The sequence below is a fragment of the Salmo salar genome, chromosome ssa06, assembly GCF_905237065.1.
Source record: "Salmo salar chromosome ssa06, Ssal_v3.1, whole genome shotgun sequence".
Taxonomy (NCBI): Eukaryota; Metazoa; Chordata; class Actinopteri; order Salmoniformes; family Salmonidae; genus Salmo; species Salmo salar.
The window spans coordinates 23,806,870-23,830,000 of record NC_059447.1 but is presented as its reverse complement, the minus strand read 5'-3'; the positions used below and the strand labels follow the sequence as shown (position 1 = coordinate 23,830,000).

Here is a 23,131-nt window from a genome sequence, read left to right as displayed (position 1 = left end):
TGAAGGCTAAGCTACCATGTATTGGTTATGGTGGGTTGGGAGGGCTGAAGGCTAAGCTACCAGTTAGGAGGGCAGCACATGTATTTGTTATGGTGGGTTGGGAGGGCTGAAGGCTAAGCTACCATGTATTGGTTATGGTGGGTTGGGAGAGCTGAAGGCTAAGCTACCATGTATTGGTTATGGTGGGTTGGGAGGGCTGAAGGCTAAGCTACCATGTATTGGTTATGGTGAGTTGGGAGGGCTGAGGGCTAAGCTACAATGTATTTGTTATGGTGGGTTGGGAGGGCTGAAGGCTAAGCTACCATGTATTGGTTATGGTGGGTTGGGAGAGCTGAAGGCTAAGCTACCATGTATTGGTTATGGTGGGTTGGGAGGGCTGAAGGCTAAGCTACCATGTATTGGTTATGGTGGGTTGGGAGGGCTGAAGGCTAAGCTACCATGTATTGGTTATGGTGGGTTAGGAGGGCTGAAGGCTAAGCTACAGTGGTTGTAATGTATGCTAATATCTCTTACTTCTATTCTACTGACCCATCTACCTCATGTCCATATTCTTATCTTTTATTATGTCTTATTGTTGTTGCATTGTTGAGAAGGAACCTGCAAGTAAGCATTTTGTTATACACTGTATACCATGTGTATGCTGTACATACGACTAATACAACTTGAAACAACTATTAAGTATGCAGTAGGCTCTCTCCATGTACTCTATCTCTGTTTGAAACAAACACTCTCTGGCCAACATGTAAGGGAATACTGTATATATTCTCCATCTAGTTATTTCTTTATCTCCCTCTATCTCCATCACAGTCTCATTCTTTTCTTCTCTACCGTCCTTCCTCCCTTTTCTTCTCCTCTCTTGGTCTTTGGGGTTTATTTGTGATGTCAGCAACAGAGGAATCATTCATTGTTGTGCAGCATGTGTTTTCTAATGAGTCCCACTGTTACCAAGATGAAGGAAGATCATTCAAAAATCACAAACAGTACACACACACCAAGTGTGCAAACACACGCAAGCATGCACACACAGATGCACAAACACACACACACACACACACACACACACACACACACACACACACACACACACACACACACACACACACACACACACACACACAGGTATTACATAATTATGACTCTTTCTGTGTTTTCTTCACCATAGCACGTAGGAGAAGATGTGTGGGTGTTGGATGGTTCTAGTCTTTCATGTAATCATCAGGGCCATATTATTTTCCACTGCTTTCAACTTCTCTCAGGAGGTTTTCCATTGGTTAATAATAATCATACTACTTGAGATATAAAAACGAATCTGAAGAAAAAGGCAGAAAATTGACTACATTAAAAAAGGGATTTCTCCATGATAGCCAAGACTATAGTGAATAGGAGAAGCCAGGTAGCCTTCCACCACTAGCTGTTAGCCACTACAGCACTGAGCCAGGGAGACACCACTGGAACAGTGCATAGCAATGGACAGAAAGTCAAACTTGGTCTGTCAAAGTAAATCTACTGCTGCTGTGAGAGTTTCCTCTGCTTGACAAGTCTGACTGTCTATTTTCTATCATAACAGAGCAGAGGCGGTAGGAAGAGGTGTTGAACTAAGAGATAGGCCTACAGAGGTCAAAATCTCAGGCTATCCACTCTAGCACTCTCTCCAGGATTCTGTGATCGCATAACTTAATGCAAAACCAAGCAATTCACACATTATGACCAATCAGCACACTTTCATCGCATAAAAAGGTCCAATCAAAAGAGGGTTCGCAATTTCGACCACTGTTACAGCAGAAAACAGCCCAATCAAACCAGTTTTCCCCCGTCATTGTGTGAAGCTGATGGTTGATGACTGACAGATTACGACTGACAGGCAGAACAAAAATCACAAATAAAGGCCGTGCAAAATTATTTACAAATGTTTTACATGAAAGTCGGGACAAATTGTTTTGCACTCTGTGCAACGTTGTGCTGGAACACAAGAGAATGTCTCTTCGAATCAGCAAAGCAAGTGAAAAGAATGTCGGAACAGCCACCACTGAAGTGGCAGATCCCTGTGAACAAAGTGATAGCAGGGAAATCTGTGGTAGTGATGTGTAGTTCGCAAACAATTAATAATTTTTTAACTCTTGTAGCCATTTCCTTCAGTCAAATGACCAAATCGCCATCTAGTGGCCTCATGGGTGGAATGTTATTAATATTTTTCAGAATTTCAGAATTAATCATTATTTCAAAAAACACATAAAAAATCTAGTGTTTCTCTCTCAAACGGTTTTGTTAGATTTCAGTCTTCTGTGATGTAAATAAAGTGTAATATTGGAATGCAAACTCAAAATGTAATACATTTCAACTCTATATCTGACATGGTACAGGTGTATTATTTTTTTAAGTCCGTAACCATGTGTGTGAGGTGTATACTTTTGTTTCAAAGTAGATTTATTTAAGACTACCAAGAAACACTGTGTGACCCTGATTCAGCCCACTGCAGTAAAAGGGTAAATGACTCAAGAGACATCATTATTTTGTTTTGAACTTCTGGCCGCAATGAATCACTGAATCGCAATGAAGGATTGATAAACGCTCCTCCGGCTCAGCACAGCGGCTCCAGAGACCAGCTCAGACCAACAACTGTCTTTCATATGTACGTGCAAGAAAATAGATCATGCTGCAAGTGTGAGGATAGACGCTGGGAGACGAGAAGCAAGTACAGGGAGTGAAGATTTAATGGATAAACAGACATATAACAAAACAAGAACAGTGTCTGGACAGGGGGAATAAACAACATTAATGCAGACAAGGGGGAAGAAACTGAGGAAACTGAGGAAGCAACAGATATAAGGGAGGCAATCAGTAAAGTAATAGAGTCCAGGTGAGTCCCATGAAGCGCTGATGCGTGTAACGATGGTGACAGGGGTGCGTAATGATGGGCTGCCTGGCTCCCTCAAGCACCAGAGAGGGGGAACAGGAGCAGGCATGACAACAGGCAGTATAGAGACAAACTTTGCTTAAAATCGTACTATTGCTTACAGTTGAAGTCGGAGGTTTTACATACACCTTATCCAAATACATTTAAACTCAGTTTTTCACAATTCCTGACATTTAATCCTAGTAAGAATTCCCTGTCTTTGGTCAGATAGGATCACCACTTTATTTTAAGAATGTGAAATGTCAGAATAATAGTAGAGAGAATTATTTATTTCAGCTTTTATTTCTTTCATCACATTCCCAGTGGGTCAGAAGTTGTCACGTCCTGACCATAGTAAGATGTTATTTTCTGTGGTAGAGTTGGTCAGGGCGTGACAGGGGGTGTTTTGTGTTTTTCTATGTTTTCTATATCTATGTTTAGTTCTAGTTTTCTATTTCTATGTTTTTTGGGGGATGATCTCCAATTAGAGGCAGCTGGTCCTCGTTGTCTCTAATTGGAGATCATATTTAAGTAGTTTTTTTTCCCACCTGTGTTGTGGGTAGTTGTATTCTGTTTAGTCTATGTACCTGACAGAACTGTGAGCTGATCGTTTTTGCTTTTGTTATTTTCTTTAGTGTTCTGTGTTAAAATAAAAAGTCATTATGAGCACTCAACACGCTGCACTTTGGTCCCCTCGCTACGACAGTCGTTACAGAAGTTTACATACACTCATTTGGTAGCATTGCCTTTAAATTGTTTAACTTGGGTCAAACGTTTTTGGTAGCCTTCCACAAGCCCATTCCTCCTGACAGAGTTGGTGTAACAGTCAGGTTTGTAGGCCTCCTTGCTCCTTGGAAGACCCATTTGCGACCAAGCTATAACTTCTTGACTGATGTCTTGAGATGTTGCTTCAATATATCCACATCCTTTTCCTGCCTCATGATGCCATCTATTTTGTGAAGTGCACTAGTCCCTCCTGCAGCAAAGAACACCCACAACATGATGCTGCCACCCCCATGCTTCACGATTGGGATGGTGTTCTCCGGCTTGCAAGTCTCCCTTTTTCCTCCAAACATAACGATGGTCATTATGGCCAAACAGTTCTATTTTTGTTTCATCAGACCAGTGGACATTTCTCCAAAAAGTATGATCTTTGTCCCCATGTGCAGATGCAAACCGTAGTATGGCTTTTTTATGGCGGTTTTGGAGCAGTGGCTTCTTCCTTGAGCGGCCTTTCAGGTTATGTCGATATAGGACTCGTTTTACTGTGGATATAGATACTTTTGTACCTGTTTCCTCCAGAATCTTCACAGGGTCCTTTGCTGTTGTTCTGGGATTGATTTACACTTTTCGTGCCAAAGTACGTTCATCTCTAGAAGACAGAACGCGTCTCCTTCCTGAGCGGTATGATGGCTGCGTGGTCCCATGGTGTTTATACTTGCGTACTATTGTTTGTACAGATGAATGTGGTACCTTCAGGTGTTTGGAAATTGCTCCCAAGGATGAACCAGACTTGTGGAGGTCTACAATATCTTTTCTGGGGTCTTGGCTGATTTCTTTTGATATTCTAATGATGTCAAGCAAAGATGCACTGAGTTCGAAGGTAGGCCTTGAAATACATCCACAGGTACACCTCCAATTGACTCAAATTATGTCAATTAGCCTGTCAGAAGCTTCTAAAGCCATGGCATCATTTTCTGTAATTTTCCAATCTGTTTAAAGGCACAGTCAACTTAGTGTATGTACGCTTAGTGTATGTAAGCTCCCTCACGACGCTAGGACAGCGGAGTCAATCACCACCTTCCGGAGACACCTGAAACCCCACCTGAAACCCCACCTCAAAGAGTTCTTTGGCTGTCCCTGTAGGAGAACCCTTTGAAGAACCCTTTTGGGTTCCATGTAGGACCCTTTCCACAGAGGGTTCTTCATGGAACCCAAAACAGTTAATGTGGACAGGCGAAGAACCCTTTTGGGACACTTTTTTCTAAAAATCTACTTCAATAAAAACTCACCCAGAAAAACTCCAAGCCCTGAGCATAGCATAAGACATCAGCAGATTATAACAAACACTTACCCTTCCCTCAGAGTAATAGTTATGTTGGTGACATTTCATTGACAGTTTGTATGAATTAATGGCTATCTCCTGCTGGCTAAATCTCACCCACCAGACCTTGAATAATGTGCCCTGCCACCCACCGTGTGCTCAATCACAGAGAATGTCTGCACTGCAGGTGCCCACTGTCTCTGTCTGTCTGTCTGTCTGTCTGTCTGTCTGTCTGTCTGTCTGTCTGTCTGTCTGTCTGTCTGTCTGTCTGTCTGTCTGTCTGTCTGTCTGTCTGTCTGTCTGTCTGTCTGTCTGTCTGTCTGTCTGTCTGTCTGTGTGTGCACCCACTGTGTAGAGCCACACAGGGGCACTTCAACACAGAGAGATACTAAATACAGTAGCAAGGATTACCAAACAGGGGCACTTCAACACAGAGATATACTAAATACAGTAGCAAGGAGTACCAAACAGGGGCACTTCAACACAGAGATATACTAAATACAGTAGCAAGGATTACCAAACAGGGGCACTTCAACACAGAGAGATACTAAATACAGTAGCAAGGAGTACCAAACAGGGGCACTTCAACACAGAGATATACTAAATACAGTAGCAAGGAGTACCAAACAGGGGCACTTCAACACAGAGAGATACTAAATACAGTAGCAAGGAGTACCAAACAGGGGCACTTCAACACAGAGATATACTAAATACAGTAGCAAGGAGTACCAAACAGGGGCACTTCAACACAGAGAGATACTAAATACAGTAGCAAGGAGTACCAAACAGGGGCACTTCAACACAGAGATATACTAAATACAGTAGCAAGGAGTACCAAACAGGGGCACTTCAACACAGAGATATACTAAATACAGTAGCAAGGATTACCAAACAGGGGCACTTCAACACAGAGAGATACTAAATACAGTAGCAAGGATTACCAAACAGGGGCACTTCAACACAGAGATATACTAAATACAGTAGCAAGGATTACCAAACAGGGGCACTTCAACACAGAGATATACTAAATACAGTAGCAAGGAGTACCAAACAGGGGCACTTCAACACAGAGAGATACTAAATACAGTAGCAAGGATTACCAAACAGGGGCACTTCAACACAGAGATATACTAAATACAGTAGCAAGGATTACCAAACAGGGGCACTTCAACACAGAGATATACTAAATACAGTAGCAAGGAGTACCAAACAGGGGCACTTCAACACAGAGAGATACTAAATACAGTAGCAAGGAGTACCAAACAGGGGCACTTCAACACAGAGATATACTAAATACAGTAGCAAGGAGTACCAAACAGGGGCACTTCAACACAGAGATATACTAAATACAGTAGCAAGGAGTACCAAACAGGGGCACTTCAACACAGAGATATACTAAATACAGTAGCAAGGAGTACCAAACAGGGGCACTTCAACACAGAGATATACTAAATACAGTAGCAAGGAGTACCAAACAGGGGCACTTCAACACAGAGATATACTAAATACAGTAGCAAGGAGTACCAAACAGGGGCACTTCAACACAGAGAGATACTAAATACAGTAGCAAGGATTACCAAACAGGGGCACTTCAACACAGAGAGATACTAAATACAGTAGCAAGGATTACCAAACAGGGGCACTTCAACACAGAGAGATACTAAATACAGTAGCAAGGAGTACCAAACAGGGGCACTTCAACACAGAGATATACTAAATACAGTAGCAAGGAGTACCAAACAGGGGCACTTCAACACAGAGATATACTAAATACAGTAGCAAGGAGTACCAAACAGGGGCACTTAACATGGTCAAAACATGTTGACACAACAGTAGCTAAGATGGGGAGAAGTCTGTCCATAATAAAGCACTGCTCTGCCTTCTTAACACTATCAACAAGGCAGGTCCTACAGGCCCTAGTTTATCGTATCTGGACTACTGTTCAGTCGTGTGGTCAGGTGTCACAAAGAGAGTCTTAGGAAAATTACAATTGTTTCAGAACAGGGCAGCACGGCTGGCCCTTCAATGTACATGGAGAGCTAACATTAATATGCATGTAAATCTCTCATGGCTTAAAGGGGAGGAGAGATTGACTTCATCACTACTTGTTTTTGTAAGAAGTGTTGCCATGCTGAATGCACCGACGTGTCTGTTTAAACTACTGGCACACAGCTTGGACACCCATGCATACCCCACAAGACATGCCATCAAAGGTCTCTTCACAATCCCAAAGTACAAAACAGACTATGGGAGGCAAACAGTACTACATAGAGTCATGCCTACATGGAACTCTATTCCACATCAGGTAACTGAAAGCAGTAGAATCAGATTTTAAAAAACAGATAAAAATACACCTTATGGAACAGTGGGGACTGTGAAGAGACACACACACAGGCACAGACGCACGCATACACATGATAACACTCTACACTCACGTACATTGTAATATTGTTGTATGGTGCTGTTATACATGTTGTGTTGTAGATATATAGTGGTGTAATAATGTTATATGATGTACTACTTTATCTTTAGTTTTATGTGTGATGTAAGTGCCTTAATGTGTTTGGACCCCAGGAAGAGTAGCTGCTGCCTTGGCAGGAACTAATGGGATCCCTAATAAATACAATAAAAACAGAGGGGCTCATACGGTAATTACATAGAGAAAGAGGCTTGGGACTGGAAGAATCCCCTGGAGAGGACAGCAATCATTACACAGAGAGTGATGATACATGGACACTTACAGTAGAGAGACTCTAACCAACTATGCACAGAGAGAGGTTTGGGACTGGAAGCATCCCATGGAGAGGGATATAGAGAGGGATAAACCCAATAGAGAAGAACATTGACTCAGTGCCCAATCTACTGGGACGTGGAGTGAGAACGAAGAGAACTGACTGCTATAGAAGCACAGAGTACACTGCCAGGTGAAGTGTTGAAGAGTTCTCTCCAGAGCCTGGGGATGTGTGTGTGTGTGTGCGTGTGTGTGTTCGTTTGTGCGCGCATGTGTGTGTGTGTGTGTGTGTGTGTGCGTGTGTGTGTATGTGTGCGTGTGTCTGTCTGTCTGTCTGTCTGTCTGTCTGTCTGTCTGTCTGTCTGTCTGTCTGTCTGTCTGTCTGTCTGTCTGTCTGTCTGTCTGTCTGTCTGTCTGTCTGTCTGTCTGTCTGTGTGTGTGTGTGTGTGTGCACCCACTGTGTAGAGCCACACAGGGGCACTTCAACACAGAGAGATACTAAATACAGTAGCAAGGATTACCAAACAGGGGCACTTCAACACAGAGATATACTAAATACAGTAGCAAGGAGTACCAAACAGGGGCACTTCAACACAGAGATATACTAAATACAGTAGCAAGGAGTACCAAACAGGGGCACTTCAACACAGAGATATACTAAATACAGTAGCAAGGATTACCAAACAGGGGCACTTCAACACAGAGAGATACTAAATACAGTAGCAAGGATTACCAAACAGGGGCACTTCAACACAGAGATATACTAAATACAGTAGCAAGGATTACCAAACAGGGGCACTTCAACACAGAGAGATACTAAATACAGTAGCAAGGATTACCAAACAGGGGCACTTCAACACAGAGAGATACTAAATACAGTAGCAAGGATTACCAAACAGGGGCACTTCAACACAGAGATATACTAAATACAGTAGCAAGGATTACCAAACAGGGGCACTTCAACACAGAGATATACTAAATACAGTAGCAAGGATTACCAAACAGGGGCACTTCAACACAGAGATATACTAAATACAGTAGCAAGGAGTACCAAACAGGGGCACTTCAACACAGAGAGATACTAAATACAGTAGCAAGGATTACCAAACAGGGGCACTTCAACACAGAGATATACTAAATACAGTAGCAAGGAGTACCAAACAGGGGCACTTCAACACAGAGAGATACTAAATACAGTAGCAAGGATTACCAAACAGGGGCACTTAACATGGTCAAAACATGTTGACACAACAGTAGCTAAGATGGGGAGAAGTCTGTCCATAATAAAGCACTGCTCTGCCTTCTTAACACTATCAACAAGGCAGGTCCTACAGGCCCTAGTTTATCGTATCTGGACTACTGTTCAGTCGTGTGGTCAGGTGTCACAAAGAGAGTCTTAGGAAAATTACAATTGTTTCAGAACAGGGCAGCACGGCTGGCCCTTCAATGTACATGGAGAGCTAACATTAATATGCATGTAAATCTCTCATGGCTTAAAGGGGAGGAGAGATTGACTTCATCACTACTTGTTTTTGTAAGAAGTGTTGCCATGCTGAATGCACCGACGTGTCTGTTTAAACTACTGGCACACAGCTTGGACACCCATGCATACCCCACAAGACATGCCATCAAAGGTCTCTTCACAATCCCAAAGTACAAAACAGACTATGGGAGGCAAACAGTACTACATAGAGTCATGCCTACATGGAACTCTATTCCACATCAGGTAACTGAAAGCAGTAGAATCAGATTTTAAAAAACAGATAAAAATACACCTTATGGAACAGTGGGGACTGTGAAGAGACACACACACAGGCACAGACGCACGCATACACATGATAAGAAGATAAGTAGAAACGAATAATACAACTTGAAACTATACTGGTTATAATCGCTATCAGCTGATAACACTAGAGGCAGACCCACTGACACAGGGACTAAATGATTCCTCCATGCTTTAGATAGAGCGTGGGCCTAATTAACGACAGGAACTCAGTGCCCCTTCTCTGACTTCCGATATCAGCTAAATCCTAACTTGACATACCCTGATGTCGTACCTCTGACCTCTCACCTAAATCATGCATTGATGCCAAACGCAGCATGGCCACTGTCATGACGTTGGCCTCTTTGGGTACAGGAAGGACAGTTGACCCCCTCCCTTTTGCACCACCACTACCTTCCCCCCAACCCAGGCCCTGTGTGAAAGGGTTGTAAAAACTCTAAAATTCCAGGAGAGTCTCTGGCCACATGGCCCATAGAGAGACAAAGGAAATTCTTCCAACTCATAGAATTGGAGAACCGAGCGACATGTGTGTTCTGGAGAAGGTATGGAAGATTGGTGAAGAATCCAGCTACGAACTGATCCGCTTGGTACAATTTTGTGATACTCAGAAGAGACAATATAGCCATATTACCATAAAACTGTTTATATAATAGCCTCAGCTTGAGACTTGCATCATAATGGTTGTATAAAATGTATTAATAAGGATAAAGCTATTTGTAAAACATTGAGAAGCTATGTACTGATGTTAATGTGATAGAATTGTATTTCTGTACCAAGTTTAACTCAGTCATCGGCCCGCCCCCCAGGGACACAGACAGGACCAGGCGTCATTTGACAAGCCTGTTCTATGGGCACTATAAAACACCCCCTGATTTACATTTCTTCAGACCAGGCCTCCACTCCATGGCCAATAGGTTTTACCTTCCAATTCCTCTACTGAAAGTGAACCATACCACGTGGTTAACTTTTAGACTATCGAGACCGACAGAATAAGAACAAGTCTTTGATATTAATTATTAGTCTGCAGCTAAGTAAATTATATCATCGAACGCGAAGACCAACGAAACATCCATTCTAACCGAGAGAGAGAGAGAACGCGGAGAAAACTCCCCAACAGAACCGAACTCTCCAACAAGAATCAGAACGACACACTGAGCGTAAATATATATTGATTGCAATTGTTCCCGAATGAGTGAGCCTTCAATTGTCAATTGTTAATATTAATGAACTCTGTAGGTGTGCATTCTCAGCTGACCGTTTATGACCCATTGTCTAACAGAACGGCCATGCCTGTTAGCCATTAGCGCACATTACTATACCAATCCTTTGTGACGATAATTACTGTTTGTATGTTTTCTGTTAATTACTTAGTGTAGTAAATAAATGATTTTAAGACAATTGATGTATGGATGATTTTAGTAAAGACTGGGTTCGTGCAGATACAACAATTTACGACGTTTGGAATGAGACTGGACTCGAGGTAAAATACACCATTTAAACCAGAAGATAATCGGCCTATACTATAATAGAATATAATATTATAGTACAGGAAAGTTATATTAGGAAAATTATAGCTTTGTAATCTGAATATTCTCCTTGGTGCCCCGATCTCCTAGTTAATTACAATTAAACGATTAATCAGTTTAATCGCGTGATAATAATTACAGGGAGGTAATTGATAAACATGTCTTCAGTTTAATGGTACCCAAAGACACGACACCACCAATAGAAACACACACCTTTCTCCTACTGCTATTCTCAGCTTCCCTACACTGGTCAGATGATCTGGTATAGAACACATCCATAGATTCCACACCACCAATCCCCCAAATTCATTAACACAGTAACACTCTGGGTTGCGTCATCAGAGATGAGGCTGATGACTGCAGCAGATTCCAATATGATATCAGTAATTAAATCAACCAACATATTACATAAGCATTAATATTCCCATGGCAGCTGTTCCACTGGGGTGGCTGAGGCACCTGTGCTTCTTTTTAATTGCTTTATTGCGCTGATGTTTAGGTCAATAGAATGTAATCAGTTTTTAAAATGACCTCCCATCTAAATGGATTCATTTAAACCATATGGCCTACATATCCATATGTGGTCTACTGTATATATTGCTTGATATACTAAACATATCAACATGTCTGTTCATAGGCTCAATGTTGCATAAAATTGTTTTCCAAAAACAGATCCTTAAAAAAAACATATTATTTCAGTGTACTCAGAGGTCTATTAGAATTATTTCTGAAAGGTGATCACGTTTTCCTCTTAAATATCTGAGGTTTCAAGAGGGTTAACGTTATCTTTCTGTTAGCTTTACCATCATTCTTGCCTCATATCCATTTCTTCACAAGAACTCGGCTGACAGTAATCTAACCACTAGTCTGCATGTGCTGATGATTTACAGACAGAGAGATTATCAACAACATTCTTCAAATCCAAACCTTAACCATTAGGCCGGAAATGCGCTGAACAACTGACCTTAGATCAGTGCTCATAGAGACAACGTCCCCCTAGTGAAGGTGAAGGTCTCAACAGACTCTAGCTGTCATCTGTTCTGCGTGGTTTAGAACTGATGGGTTCTGACTCCTAAACTTGAAATATTTTGAATCATCAGGTCTCCTATGGAAATGAGAAGGGCCATAGTCTGGTTTCTACACCAGCAGTTAGTGGTTATCTGTAGGAGGAAGGTATATGGTGGAGGCAATTAAGCTTGGAATGTTCTGAGTAAAGGAAAGGCAATCACATGGTTGCAGTCACTGATAACATTGGAGAGACGTGGTTTAATCAAATCAAATCAAATGTATTTATATAGCCCTTTATACATCAGCTGATATATCAAAGTGCTGTACAGAAACCCAGCCTAAAACCCCAAACAGCAAGCAATGCAGGTGTAGAAGCACGGTGGCTAGGAAAAACTCCATAGAAAGGCCAAAACCTAGGAAGAAACCTAGAGAGGAACCAGGCAATGAGGGGTGGCCAGTCCTCTTCTGGCTGTGCAGGGTGGAGATTATAACAGAACATGGCCAAGATATTCAAATGTTCATAAATGACCAGCATGGTCAAATAATAATAATCACAGTAGTTGTTGAGGGTGCAACAAGTCAGCACCTTAGGAGTAAATGTCAGTTGGCTTTTCATAGCCGGTCATTGAGAGTATCTCTACCACTCCTGCTGTCTCTAGAGAGTTGAAAACAGCAGGTCTGGGACAGGTAGCACGTCCGGTGAACAGGTCAGGGTTCCATAGCCGCAGGCTGAACAGTTGAACAGTTTATTGCCCGCATCACTTAACTTCCTGCCTAGAAATAAAGATGTAATGCTCAGAGGGAAGGAGGATACTTCACCCAAATTGGGGTCTATATACTTGTGCTGGTGGAAAGATGTCTTTGTCTGTTCAGCTGTCTTTTATAGTTGTCCGTCAGTTTTTACCCTGTTATTTCTAACCTAACAGAACTAACATGTGGAGTGATCTCACGGCTGGTTGCTTAGAGTTAGAGGTTTGTTAGCATCAAGCCGCTAGCATGGTAATGGCTGTTTTAGTGAGTTAGAGGTAGCCTGGATAACTGCTGTTGCCTGGGCGGCTTGCTGGCTATTCCCAGCTGTTGCTTTGAGTTAGCGATTTGTTAGCAGTGAGCTGCTAGCAGGGTAATGACTGTTTAAGCAAATTAGTGGTAGCCTGGGTAAATGCTGTTGCCTGGGCGGCTGTCTGGCTCTCCCAGGTGTTGCTGTGGGTTAGCGTTTTGTTTGCGGTAGCTGTTGCTGTGGGTTAGCGTAGCAGTGAGCCACTAGCAGGGTTAATGGTCTGTGACAGGCAGGCTAATAGCGTGGAACACGGCCATTACTGTCAGATAGAGATGTAGGCCGATGCAAGGCAGCTGAGGGCCTCAGCAGTCAACAGATTTATTAACAGTGAACAAGGGGAGAATCAGATCAGCACAGAATATGTCTAAGTACTGTTCATTTGATAATGACACTCAAAGTCACAGATCAACTCTATAGGCTGAAAGCAATGGTTCTGTAAGACACCATGCTGCAATCTAGGTATTTCTCTTTCACATTAATTCATATTCCCAAAGCCAAAGAGGGGAGAGGGCGAAATGAGGGATTTGTCACACTCTACCTCTCCACCTGTCAAAGTGTCCCAGGGATGAAGAGCCGACAAGCCACAGATCTTTTCTTTTCATCTTCTCTCTCCGTCTCTCTCTAGTTCCCTCTCTTCCTCTCCCGCTCGTTTTCATAGCATTGTTTTGTAAAAACACTTTTTTATTGTTCTCTTATCATTTCAGAAGCACATTTATGAGGATAAATTATACAGTCTAGGATAAGGAGAGGAACTGAAGAGGTGAATATTCAATATTTGACATATGACTCTCCCTAATATCCCTCACTCCTCTTGTTTTTTACATTTACATTTACATTTTAGTCATTTAGCAGACGCTCTTATCCAGAGCGACTTACAGTAGTGAATGCATACATTTCATAAATTTTTTCTCCGTACTGGTCCCCCGTGGGACCAGTACACCATCAATTGTTCTCCCCGACTGCAGCACTGATCACAGTATGTGACGGATACATGAAGAAACATCTTTGTTAACACAAGTTAGAACATCTGCCCTGTGTGTTCCTCTGTCAGTGGCTGGGGGTAAGATTCATACTCATAGTAGAGAAGAGCATTGTTCTTCTCTCTCTCTCTCTCTCTCTCTCTCTCTCTCTCTCTCTCCCTCTCTCTCTCTCTCTTATCCCACCCCCTCTCTCTCTTCTCTTCTCCCACCCCTCTCTCTCTCTCTCTCTCTCTCTCTCTCTCTCTCACTCACTCACTCACTCACTCACTCACTCACTCACTCACTCACTCACTCACTCACTCACTCACTCACACAGTCACTCACACACTCACACACTCACACACACACAGAGAATCTGGCCCTGCCCCAAAGGCACCTTGAGAGAAAAGACAAATTGCAAACAGCCTGTGATGTAATACCCTGGCTACACAGATCCATACCCGTTTATCAGTGAACAAATCTGACATACCGGTATCATAGGTTAATCTACACTAAGGTACCGTCTATCATGTGTTTATAAATTTGACAATACAAACCGTTCTCATTCAATTGATGGGTATATACATGATCAATAAGAAACACTTATAAATCAATGGTTGCAACTGTGAGTTCATGTCGCCAATCTAGGTAGTAATGTAACCCTCTGGATCGCAGTGAGAAAGCTATTATCACCTCCTAACTGATGCTTCCAATTCCAACTCAATTAATGTCTTCAGTAATCTACTTTCATTTCAAGTATATCTCTTAACACCTCCCCTGCCTGGCTCTCCACAGCTCTGTCCTCTTCTCTCCCGGAGGAGCGACAGGTCGTGTCACAAAAGGCACCCTATCCCCTATATAAAGCACTACTTTTGACCAGAACACTATGGGCCCTGATCAAAAGTAGTGCACTACATAGAGAATAGGGTTCCATTTGTGACGCAGCCTCAGTATGCCCACAGAGACACTTGGCTAATGATATCACTAGTTCAGCTTGTCACAGCAATTAAGGCCCTATGTTGTAATGTCGCCTACACTTTAGCAGGGTCACAGAGCCGATGGGGCCAGGTGTTAAGGAGTCCCATAATGAGAAAGGAGGTCAGGAGTATGTGGTTGTAACGGTCGGCCATTAAGTCATAGATCTTAATGGCATGGATCTAAATCATTATTCAAGGCCAATGTTGTAAACCTATCTCTTTTTCTATTTCTAGACCATCAGAAAGTCGGCTTTAAAATTCATTTCCCAGGGAGGAATATTTATGATGCTCCAGTTACTGTGAATCCTAACCAGATAGATGTAGAATACATTGTTCACTGTAACACAGAACTGTCTTGATCTTCCTCAATAAGAAATACCATTGGCTACTCCTAGACCTCAACAAACCTCTGACATAAACAGAGCCATGGATTGATTAGAGGGAGGGAGATAGGAGAAAATAAATTGAAAATCATTGGTACGGTGGCAGGTCATTCATCTCTACTGATTGTGAAAGTAAATCAGAACGGAGCATCAGACAAGAGCAAAAAAAAACTAAAAAGCTGATCCTACAACAACAACACATTGATTTTAATACCAAATGCACGGAGGTGGCTACACACACACACACACACACACACACACACACACACACACACACACACACACACACACACACACACACACACACACACACACACACACACACACACACACACACACACACACAATATCAAACCCATGCAGATGCAGAAGAGGCAATCAGATAGAAGAGCTCTGAACACAGCTAAAACAAGCTCCAGGAGAGTGATTGATATGAACAGACCAAAGACAGATGGTTCGAAAAAGGATTTACAAAAAGGAAACGCAGCAACACCAATATACATATAGAAAAATAATCATTGCAACATCAGTCTTGCAATCTGGACTGACACTAATCCCCAAATGACATTGCCTCAAACAATCTGGCTTTAAAGGCACAGTGAGTGAGCTTTGGCTGGTGGCCATTGTCATTATATACATGTATCTATACAGCCTGCATGGCTCGGGGAGCAGGGTTTCCAATGATTTCCATTCACTGGTTGCTCTTTGGAGGGATGCTTGACATGCAATACAGTAGAGTGTGTCACAGGTCCATCAGGTGAATGAAAGGTGACTGGAGAGAAAGAAGGACCACTTTTCACCAGTGCTTGACTCTGACTGAAATAGGTTCCAGTACTCATTACAAGTCAAGCACTGCTTTTACTATAGATGCTAATGTGAACCAACTCTCTTATTCTATCTCTGTGATTTCCCTGTGCTCTTTCCCTCTCTCTCTCTCTCTCTTTCGCCGTTTGTATCGATCAAAGCATTGATGATGTCATCCATGGTCTGAGGGTGGTACAGAGGTCATGACCCATAGCAGTGTGTGTGTGCGCATCTACATACTGTATGTGTGTGCTTGCGTATATCATGTGTGAGTGTGTCTGCGCTCATTGCAGGTCCAGCCTCTAGCTCCAGCCAGACGAAGGGGAGAGAGCGAGAGAGAGGGGGAAAGGACAGTGAGAGACCCATGACACCTGACTGAGTCAAGGGCCGGTGGGCAGGGATGGATGGATGGATGGATGGAGGAGTGAAGGGATGTGGAGGAGTGGAGGGATGGTAGTTAGTCATTCACACGGAGGTCAGGTGTGAAACAGCCACCATCTGTAGCCTGACTGTCTCAAGATTGTGGAGGATTCACCTCCATCATATTACTGTTCCTCCACCTCCACCATGTTACTGTTCCTTCACATCCACCATGTTACTGTTCCTCCACCTCCACCATGTTACTGTTCCTTCACCTCCACCATGTTACTGTTCCTCCACCTCCACCATATTACTGTTCCTCCACCTCCACCATGTTACTGTTCCTTCACATCCACCATGTTACTGTTCCTCCACCATGTTACTGTTCCTCCACCTCCACCATGTTACTGTTCCTTCACCTCCACCATGTTACTGTTCCTCCACCTCCACCATGTTACTGTTCCTCCACCTCCACCATGTTACTGTTCCTTCACATCCACCATGTTACTGTTCCTCCACCTCCACCATGTTACTGTTCCTTCACCTCCACCATGTTACTGTTCCTCCACCTCCACCATATTACTGTTCCTTCACCTCCACCATGTTACTGTTCCTCCACATCCACCATGTTACTGTTCCTTCACATCCACCATGTTACTGTTCCTCCACCTCCACCATGTTACTGTTCCTTCACCTCCACCATGTTACTGTTCCTCCACCTCCACCATGTTACTGTTCCTTCACATCCACCATGTTACTGTTCCTCCACCTCCACCATGTTACTGTTCCTTCACATCCACCATGTTACTGTTCCTCCACCTCCACCATGTTACTGTTCCTTCACCTCCACCATGTTACTGTTCCTCCACCTCCACCATATTACTGTTCCTCCACCTCCACCATGTTACTGTTCCTTCACATCCACCATGTTACTGTTCCTCCACCATGTTACTGTTCCTCCACCTCCACCATGTTACTGTTCCTTCACCTCCACCATGTTACTGTTCCTCCACCATGTTACTGTTCCTTCACATCCACCATGTTACTGTTCCTTCACCTCCACCATGTTACTGTTCCTCCACCATGTTACTGTTCCTCCACCATGTTACTGTTCCTCCACCTCCACCATGTTACTGTTCCTTCACATCCACCATGTTACTGTTCCTTCACCTCCACCATGTTACTGTTCCTCCACCATGTTACTGTTCCTCCACCATGTTACTGTTCCTCCACCTCCACCATGTTACTGTTCCTTCACCTCCACCATGTTACTGTTCCTCCACCTCCACCATATTACTGTTCCTCCACCTCCACCATGTTACTGTTCCTCCACCATGTTACTGTTCCTCCACCTCCACCATGTTACTGTTCCTTCACCTCCACCATGTTACTGTTCCTCCACCTCCACCATGTTACTGTTCCTCCACCTCCACCATGTTACTGTTCCTTCACATCCACCATGTTACTGTTCCTCCACCTCCACCATGTTACTGTTCCTTCACTTCCACCATGTTACTGTTCCTCCACATCCATCATGTTACTGTTCCTTCACCTCCACCATGTTACTGTTCCTCCACCATGTTACTGTTCCTTCACCTCCACCATGTTACTGTTCCTTCACCTCCACCATGTTACTGTTCCTTCACATCCACCATGTTACTGTTCCTTCACCTCCACCATGTTACTGTTCCTCCACCTCCACCATGTTACTGTTCCTTCACATCCACCATGTTACTGTTCCTCCACCATGTTACTGTTCCTTCACCTCCACCATGTTACTGTTCCTTCACCTCCACCATGTTACTGTTCCTCCACCATGTTACTGTTCCTCCACCTCCACCATGTTACTGTTCCTTCACATCCACCATGTTACTGTTCCTCCACCATGTTACTGTTCCTTCACCTCCACCATGTTACTGTTCCTTCACATCCACCATGTTACTGTTCCCTCACCTCCACCATGTTGCTTTCACCTGTATCAAGTTTCTATCCTGGTCCTTCTAGATCAGTGAAGATGAGGAAATAGAGGAGGAGAGGAAATAGAGGAGGAGAGGAAAAAGAGGAGGAGAAGAAATAGAGGAGGAGAAGAAATAGAGGAGGAGAGGAAATAGAGGAGGAGAGGAAATAGAGGAAGAGAAGAAATAGAGGAGGAGAAGAAATAGAGGAGGAGAAGAAATAGAGGAGGAGAGGGAATAGAGGAGGAGAGGAAATAGAGGAGGAGAAGAAATAGAGGAGGAGAGGAAATAGAGGAGGAGAAGAAATAGAGGAGGAGAGGAAATAGAGGAGGAGAAGAAATAGAGGAGGAGAAGAAATAGAGGAGGAGAAGAAATAGAGGAGGAGAGGAAATAGAGGAGGAGAGGAAATAGAGGAGGAGAAGAAATAGAGGAGGGGAGGAAATAGAGGAGAAGAAATAGAGGAGGAGAAGAAATAGAGGAGAAGAAATAGAGGAGGAGAAGAAATAGAGGAGAAGAAATAGAGGAGAGGAAGAAATAGAGGAGGAGAAGAAATAGAGGAGGAGAAGAAATAGAGGAGGAGAGGAAATAGAGGAGGAGAAGAAATAGAGGAGGAGAAGAAATAGAGGAAGAGAGGAAATAGAGGAGGAGAGGAAATAGAGGAGGGGAGGAAATAGAGGAGGAGAGGAAATAGAGGAGGAGAAGAAATAGAGGAGGAGAAGAAATAGAGGAGAAGAAATAGAGGAGGAGAAGAAATAGAGGAGGAGAGGAAATAGAGGAGGAGAGGAAATAGAGGAGGAGAGAAAATAGAGGAGGGGAGGAAATAGAGGAGGGGAGGAAATAGAGGAGGAGAGGAAATAGAGGAGGAGGAGAAATAGAGGAGGAGAAGAAATAGAGGAGAAGAAATAGAGGAGGAGAAGAAATAGAGGAGGGGAGGAAATAGAGGAGAAGAAATAGAGGAGGAGAAGAAATAGAGGAGAAGAAATAGAGGAGGAGAAGAAATAGAGGAGAAGAAATAGAGGAGAGGAAGAAATAGAGGAGGAGAAGAAATAGAGGAGGAGAAGAAATAGAGGAGGAGAGGAAATAGAGGAGGAGAAGAAATAGAGGAGGAGAAGAAATAGAGGAAGAGAGGAAATAGAGGAGGAGAGGAAATAGAGGAGGGGAGGAAATAGAGGAGGAGAGGAAATAGAGGAGGAGAAGAAATAGAGGAGGAGAAGAAATAGAGGAGAAGAAATAGAGGAGGAGAAGAAATAGAGGAGGAGAGGAAATAGAGGAGGAGAGGAAATAGAGGAGGAGAGAAAATAGAGGAGGGGAGGAAATAGAGGAGGGGAGGAAATAGAGGAGGAGAGGAAATAGAGGAGGAGAAGAAATAGAGGAGGAGAAGAAATAGAGGAGAAGAAATAGAGGAGGAGAAGAAATAGAGGAGGAGAGGAAATAGAGGAGGAGAGGAAATAGAGGAGGAGAAGAAATAGAGGAGGAGAAGAAATAGAGGAGAAGAAATAGAGGAGGAGAAGAAATAGAGGAGGAGAGGAAATAGAGGAGGAGAGGAAATAGAGGAGGAGAAGAAATAGAGGAGGAGAAGAAATAGAGGAGGAGAGGAAATAGAGGAGGAGAGGAAGAAATGAAGAGGGATGGAAACCAGTCTAAGAAGTGGTGAGCACCAGTAGCAACCATCTTGCACTATTTTAGTATTCAGACAGGGCTGTCGCCTGTGCAACACTAAGTCCCCTGTTCTGTTTAAACAGTGCCCAGTGACTGGGTAGAGGCAGGACTGGGTACACAGAGCCAGCAGGAAACAGGCAGGCCTAAACAGGCTTGACAGGAGGGAACACTCACAGCCAGCAGCATAAGGGGTCCAAGGGGTCCTGTGTGTGTGTGTGTGTGTGTGTGTGTGTGTGTGTGTGTGTGTGTGTGTGTGTGTGTGTGTGTGTGTGTGTGTGTGTGTGTGTGTGTGTAAAATACAACATCAAATCTAAGTTGTTCAAGTGGACTCAATGTTCAACTCAGTAAGAATACAGTGGTCATCATAAGTCATAAGTCATCCACACACTCACATCATATTAGCAGTGTTTATGTCTGACACATTTAGACCTGACGGAACAGGGGGTGTGTTTGTGTGTGCTTGCTTGCACAATCTGTGTGTGTTAATGTGTGTGTGTGTGTGTGTGCTAAGGAGGGAACAGTCTCGTTAGAAGGTCTTCCACAAAAACAACAGCAAAACAAACATTTTAAAACGGTTATGATGGTTATTTGATTTCTTCATCCATAATCCTCAGTTACATGATTATACGGCAATTGTCCCAGCCCTATTTCTGATAGCCCAAACACTCACTTCTAATTGGCTGGCTGTGTGTGTTTGTTTGTGTTTGTACATGACTGATCAAAGTGTAGACAAGCAGCAAGCAGCACTGCACAAATGGGACAGAGGGATTCTTGTGTAGAGGATGTTTACATACAGTAGGCCAGGGACCGTCAACTAGATTCAGCCACGGGCCAATTTCTTCTTCAGCGAACATAATTACAAAGAATTTGTAGACTGCAAATTGACCGCAAGAAGCCAAAACAGATATAATATTGGACTAAAACATAATAATTTCAAACCTTGCTTACATTTGTATACGATCACATACTGTATATCTCTGTATTATGGGTGGGAATGCTTTGGGCTGACAGTTGGGGAACCCTGCAGCAGCTATACAGCTCTGTGTGTGTGTGTGTGTGTGTGTGTGTTCTAAGTGGATGTATGTTTATGTTTATTCCAGCTGGTGTGCCAGGCCACAGTAACACGCCCTAAACAAACATCATCATCCTAATCATCATGGTCACAGTGTAAACACACACACACACACACACACACACACACACACACACACACACACACACACACACACACACACACACACACACACACACACACACACACACACACACACACACACACACACACACACACACACACACACACACACAGCCAGGCAGAACACAGCGTTGCGGGTATGCTTGCCTTCCACAAACCAGAGCCACTTATCTAACCAAGGACACACACAGGCCTGGGGGAAGTAGAGAGGGACAGGGGAACTGACTGAGTGTGTACAGGGTCACACACATCCTAAACAGAGCTGTCCTACATCAAGAAACACTGTGCCCTAACAGGCTCTGAAAGGGGATGTATGTGTGTGTTTTGTGATTGAGTGTGTGTGTGTGTGTGTGTGTGTGTGTAGGGACGATGGGGAGGGCCTGTGTTTGGCTCGCACATTGGTCCTCCTCATTAAATCTAGCAGGACAAACAATGCTGTTCATACATTACACACACAGTTATTTTGAGACCGTTTTCAAAGCCATTTGTCATACAGCATTTGCAGAGAGATGCTGGGAAGATCAAAGTCAGTGTGTGTTGTGTCAGTTTAAGACGTTTACTAATGAGACAGCTACAATTGACTCCTCCTTATTTACACAGTGTAAGGTGTGCTTGTGTATGGGAGAGAGCGAAAGAGAGAGAACGAGACAGACAGAGAGAGAGAGAGAGAAGGAGAGAGGAACAGAGAGAGAGAGAGGAGAGAGAGATTCGACATTCGACACAATTCGACATACCAATTAGGATCTGGCTAAAAATACTTGAATCAGTTATAGAACCCATTGCCGTTATGGTTGTGAGGTATGGGGTCCGCTCACCAACCAAGAATTCACAAAATGGGCCAAATACCAAATTGAGACTCTGCATGCAGAATTCTGCAAAAATATCCTCAGTGTACAACGTGAAGCACCAAATAATGTATGCAGAGCAGAATTAGGCTGATACCTGCTAATTATCAAAATTCAGAAAAGAGCAGCAAGATTTGTGACCTGTTGCCACAAGAAAAGGTCAACCAGTGAAGAACAAACACCACTGTAAATACAACCCATATTTATGTTTATTTATTTTCCCTTTTGTACTTTCACTATTTGCACATTGTTACAACACTGTATATATACATAATATGACATTTGAAATGTCTTTATTCTTTTGGAACTTCTGTAAGTGTAATGTTTACTGTTCATTTTTATTGTTTATTTCACTTTTGTTGATTACCTACTTCACTTGCTTTGGCAATGTTAACATATGTTTCCCATGTCAATAATGCCCTTGGGAGGAGGTGGTGGAGGAGGAGGAGGGAGGGAGGGAGAGGGAGAGAGAGAAAGCACAGGAACTCACATCTGTGTCGGGGCCTTTGTCGGCTCCAGGGCAAGAGAAGGTGACAAACTCATGGCACCTTTTGTGGACCACAAAACAGCACACTGTAGGAGAGGGCAGAAGAGACATGGACAGTTAGACGGTAATCAGGAACATTTCCCTATCTTTCTCCCTTACACATGACATGTAAACACACAACATACACACACACCATGACCAATCCAACTCTCCCCACCCCCCTTCCCCAGCCACCCTCACCCTCCTCCCCTCTAGGAGAGCATCCAAACTGTACACAATGGGTCATTAATAAAGGCCCTGACCAGTCATCCAGTCATCCTCTATACACCAGCTCCAGGCTGCAGTCAGCAGTCATTCAAACAGTGCCATCCAGAGAGATACTTATCCCGTCAAAACATTAGGGAGCTCCGGCCATTGAAGTGACTCATAGGTTGTAGCTCTATGATGGAGATCATCTTAAGCATA

At 43.3% G+C, this 23,131-nt stretch overlaps 1 protein-coding gene across 1 annotated transcript in view; it reads right to left on the bottom strand.

Annotated features, from left to right (window-relative positions):
• LOC106594070 (protein kinase C alpha type) overlaps nucleotides 1-23,131 on the bottom strand; it is a 264,733-nt gene that overhangs the window by 128,366 nt on the left and 113,236 nt on the right. Inside the window, exon 3 of the mRNA XM_045720006.1 lies at nucleotides 22,670-22,752. Within this exon, the coding sequence (XP_045575962.1) occupies nucleotides 22,670-22,752 (83 nt within the window). The remainder of the gene's footprint in view (nucleotides 1-22,669; nucleotides 22,753-23,131) is intronic.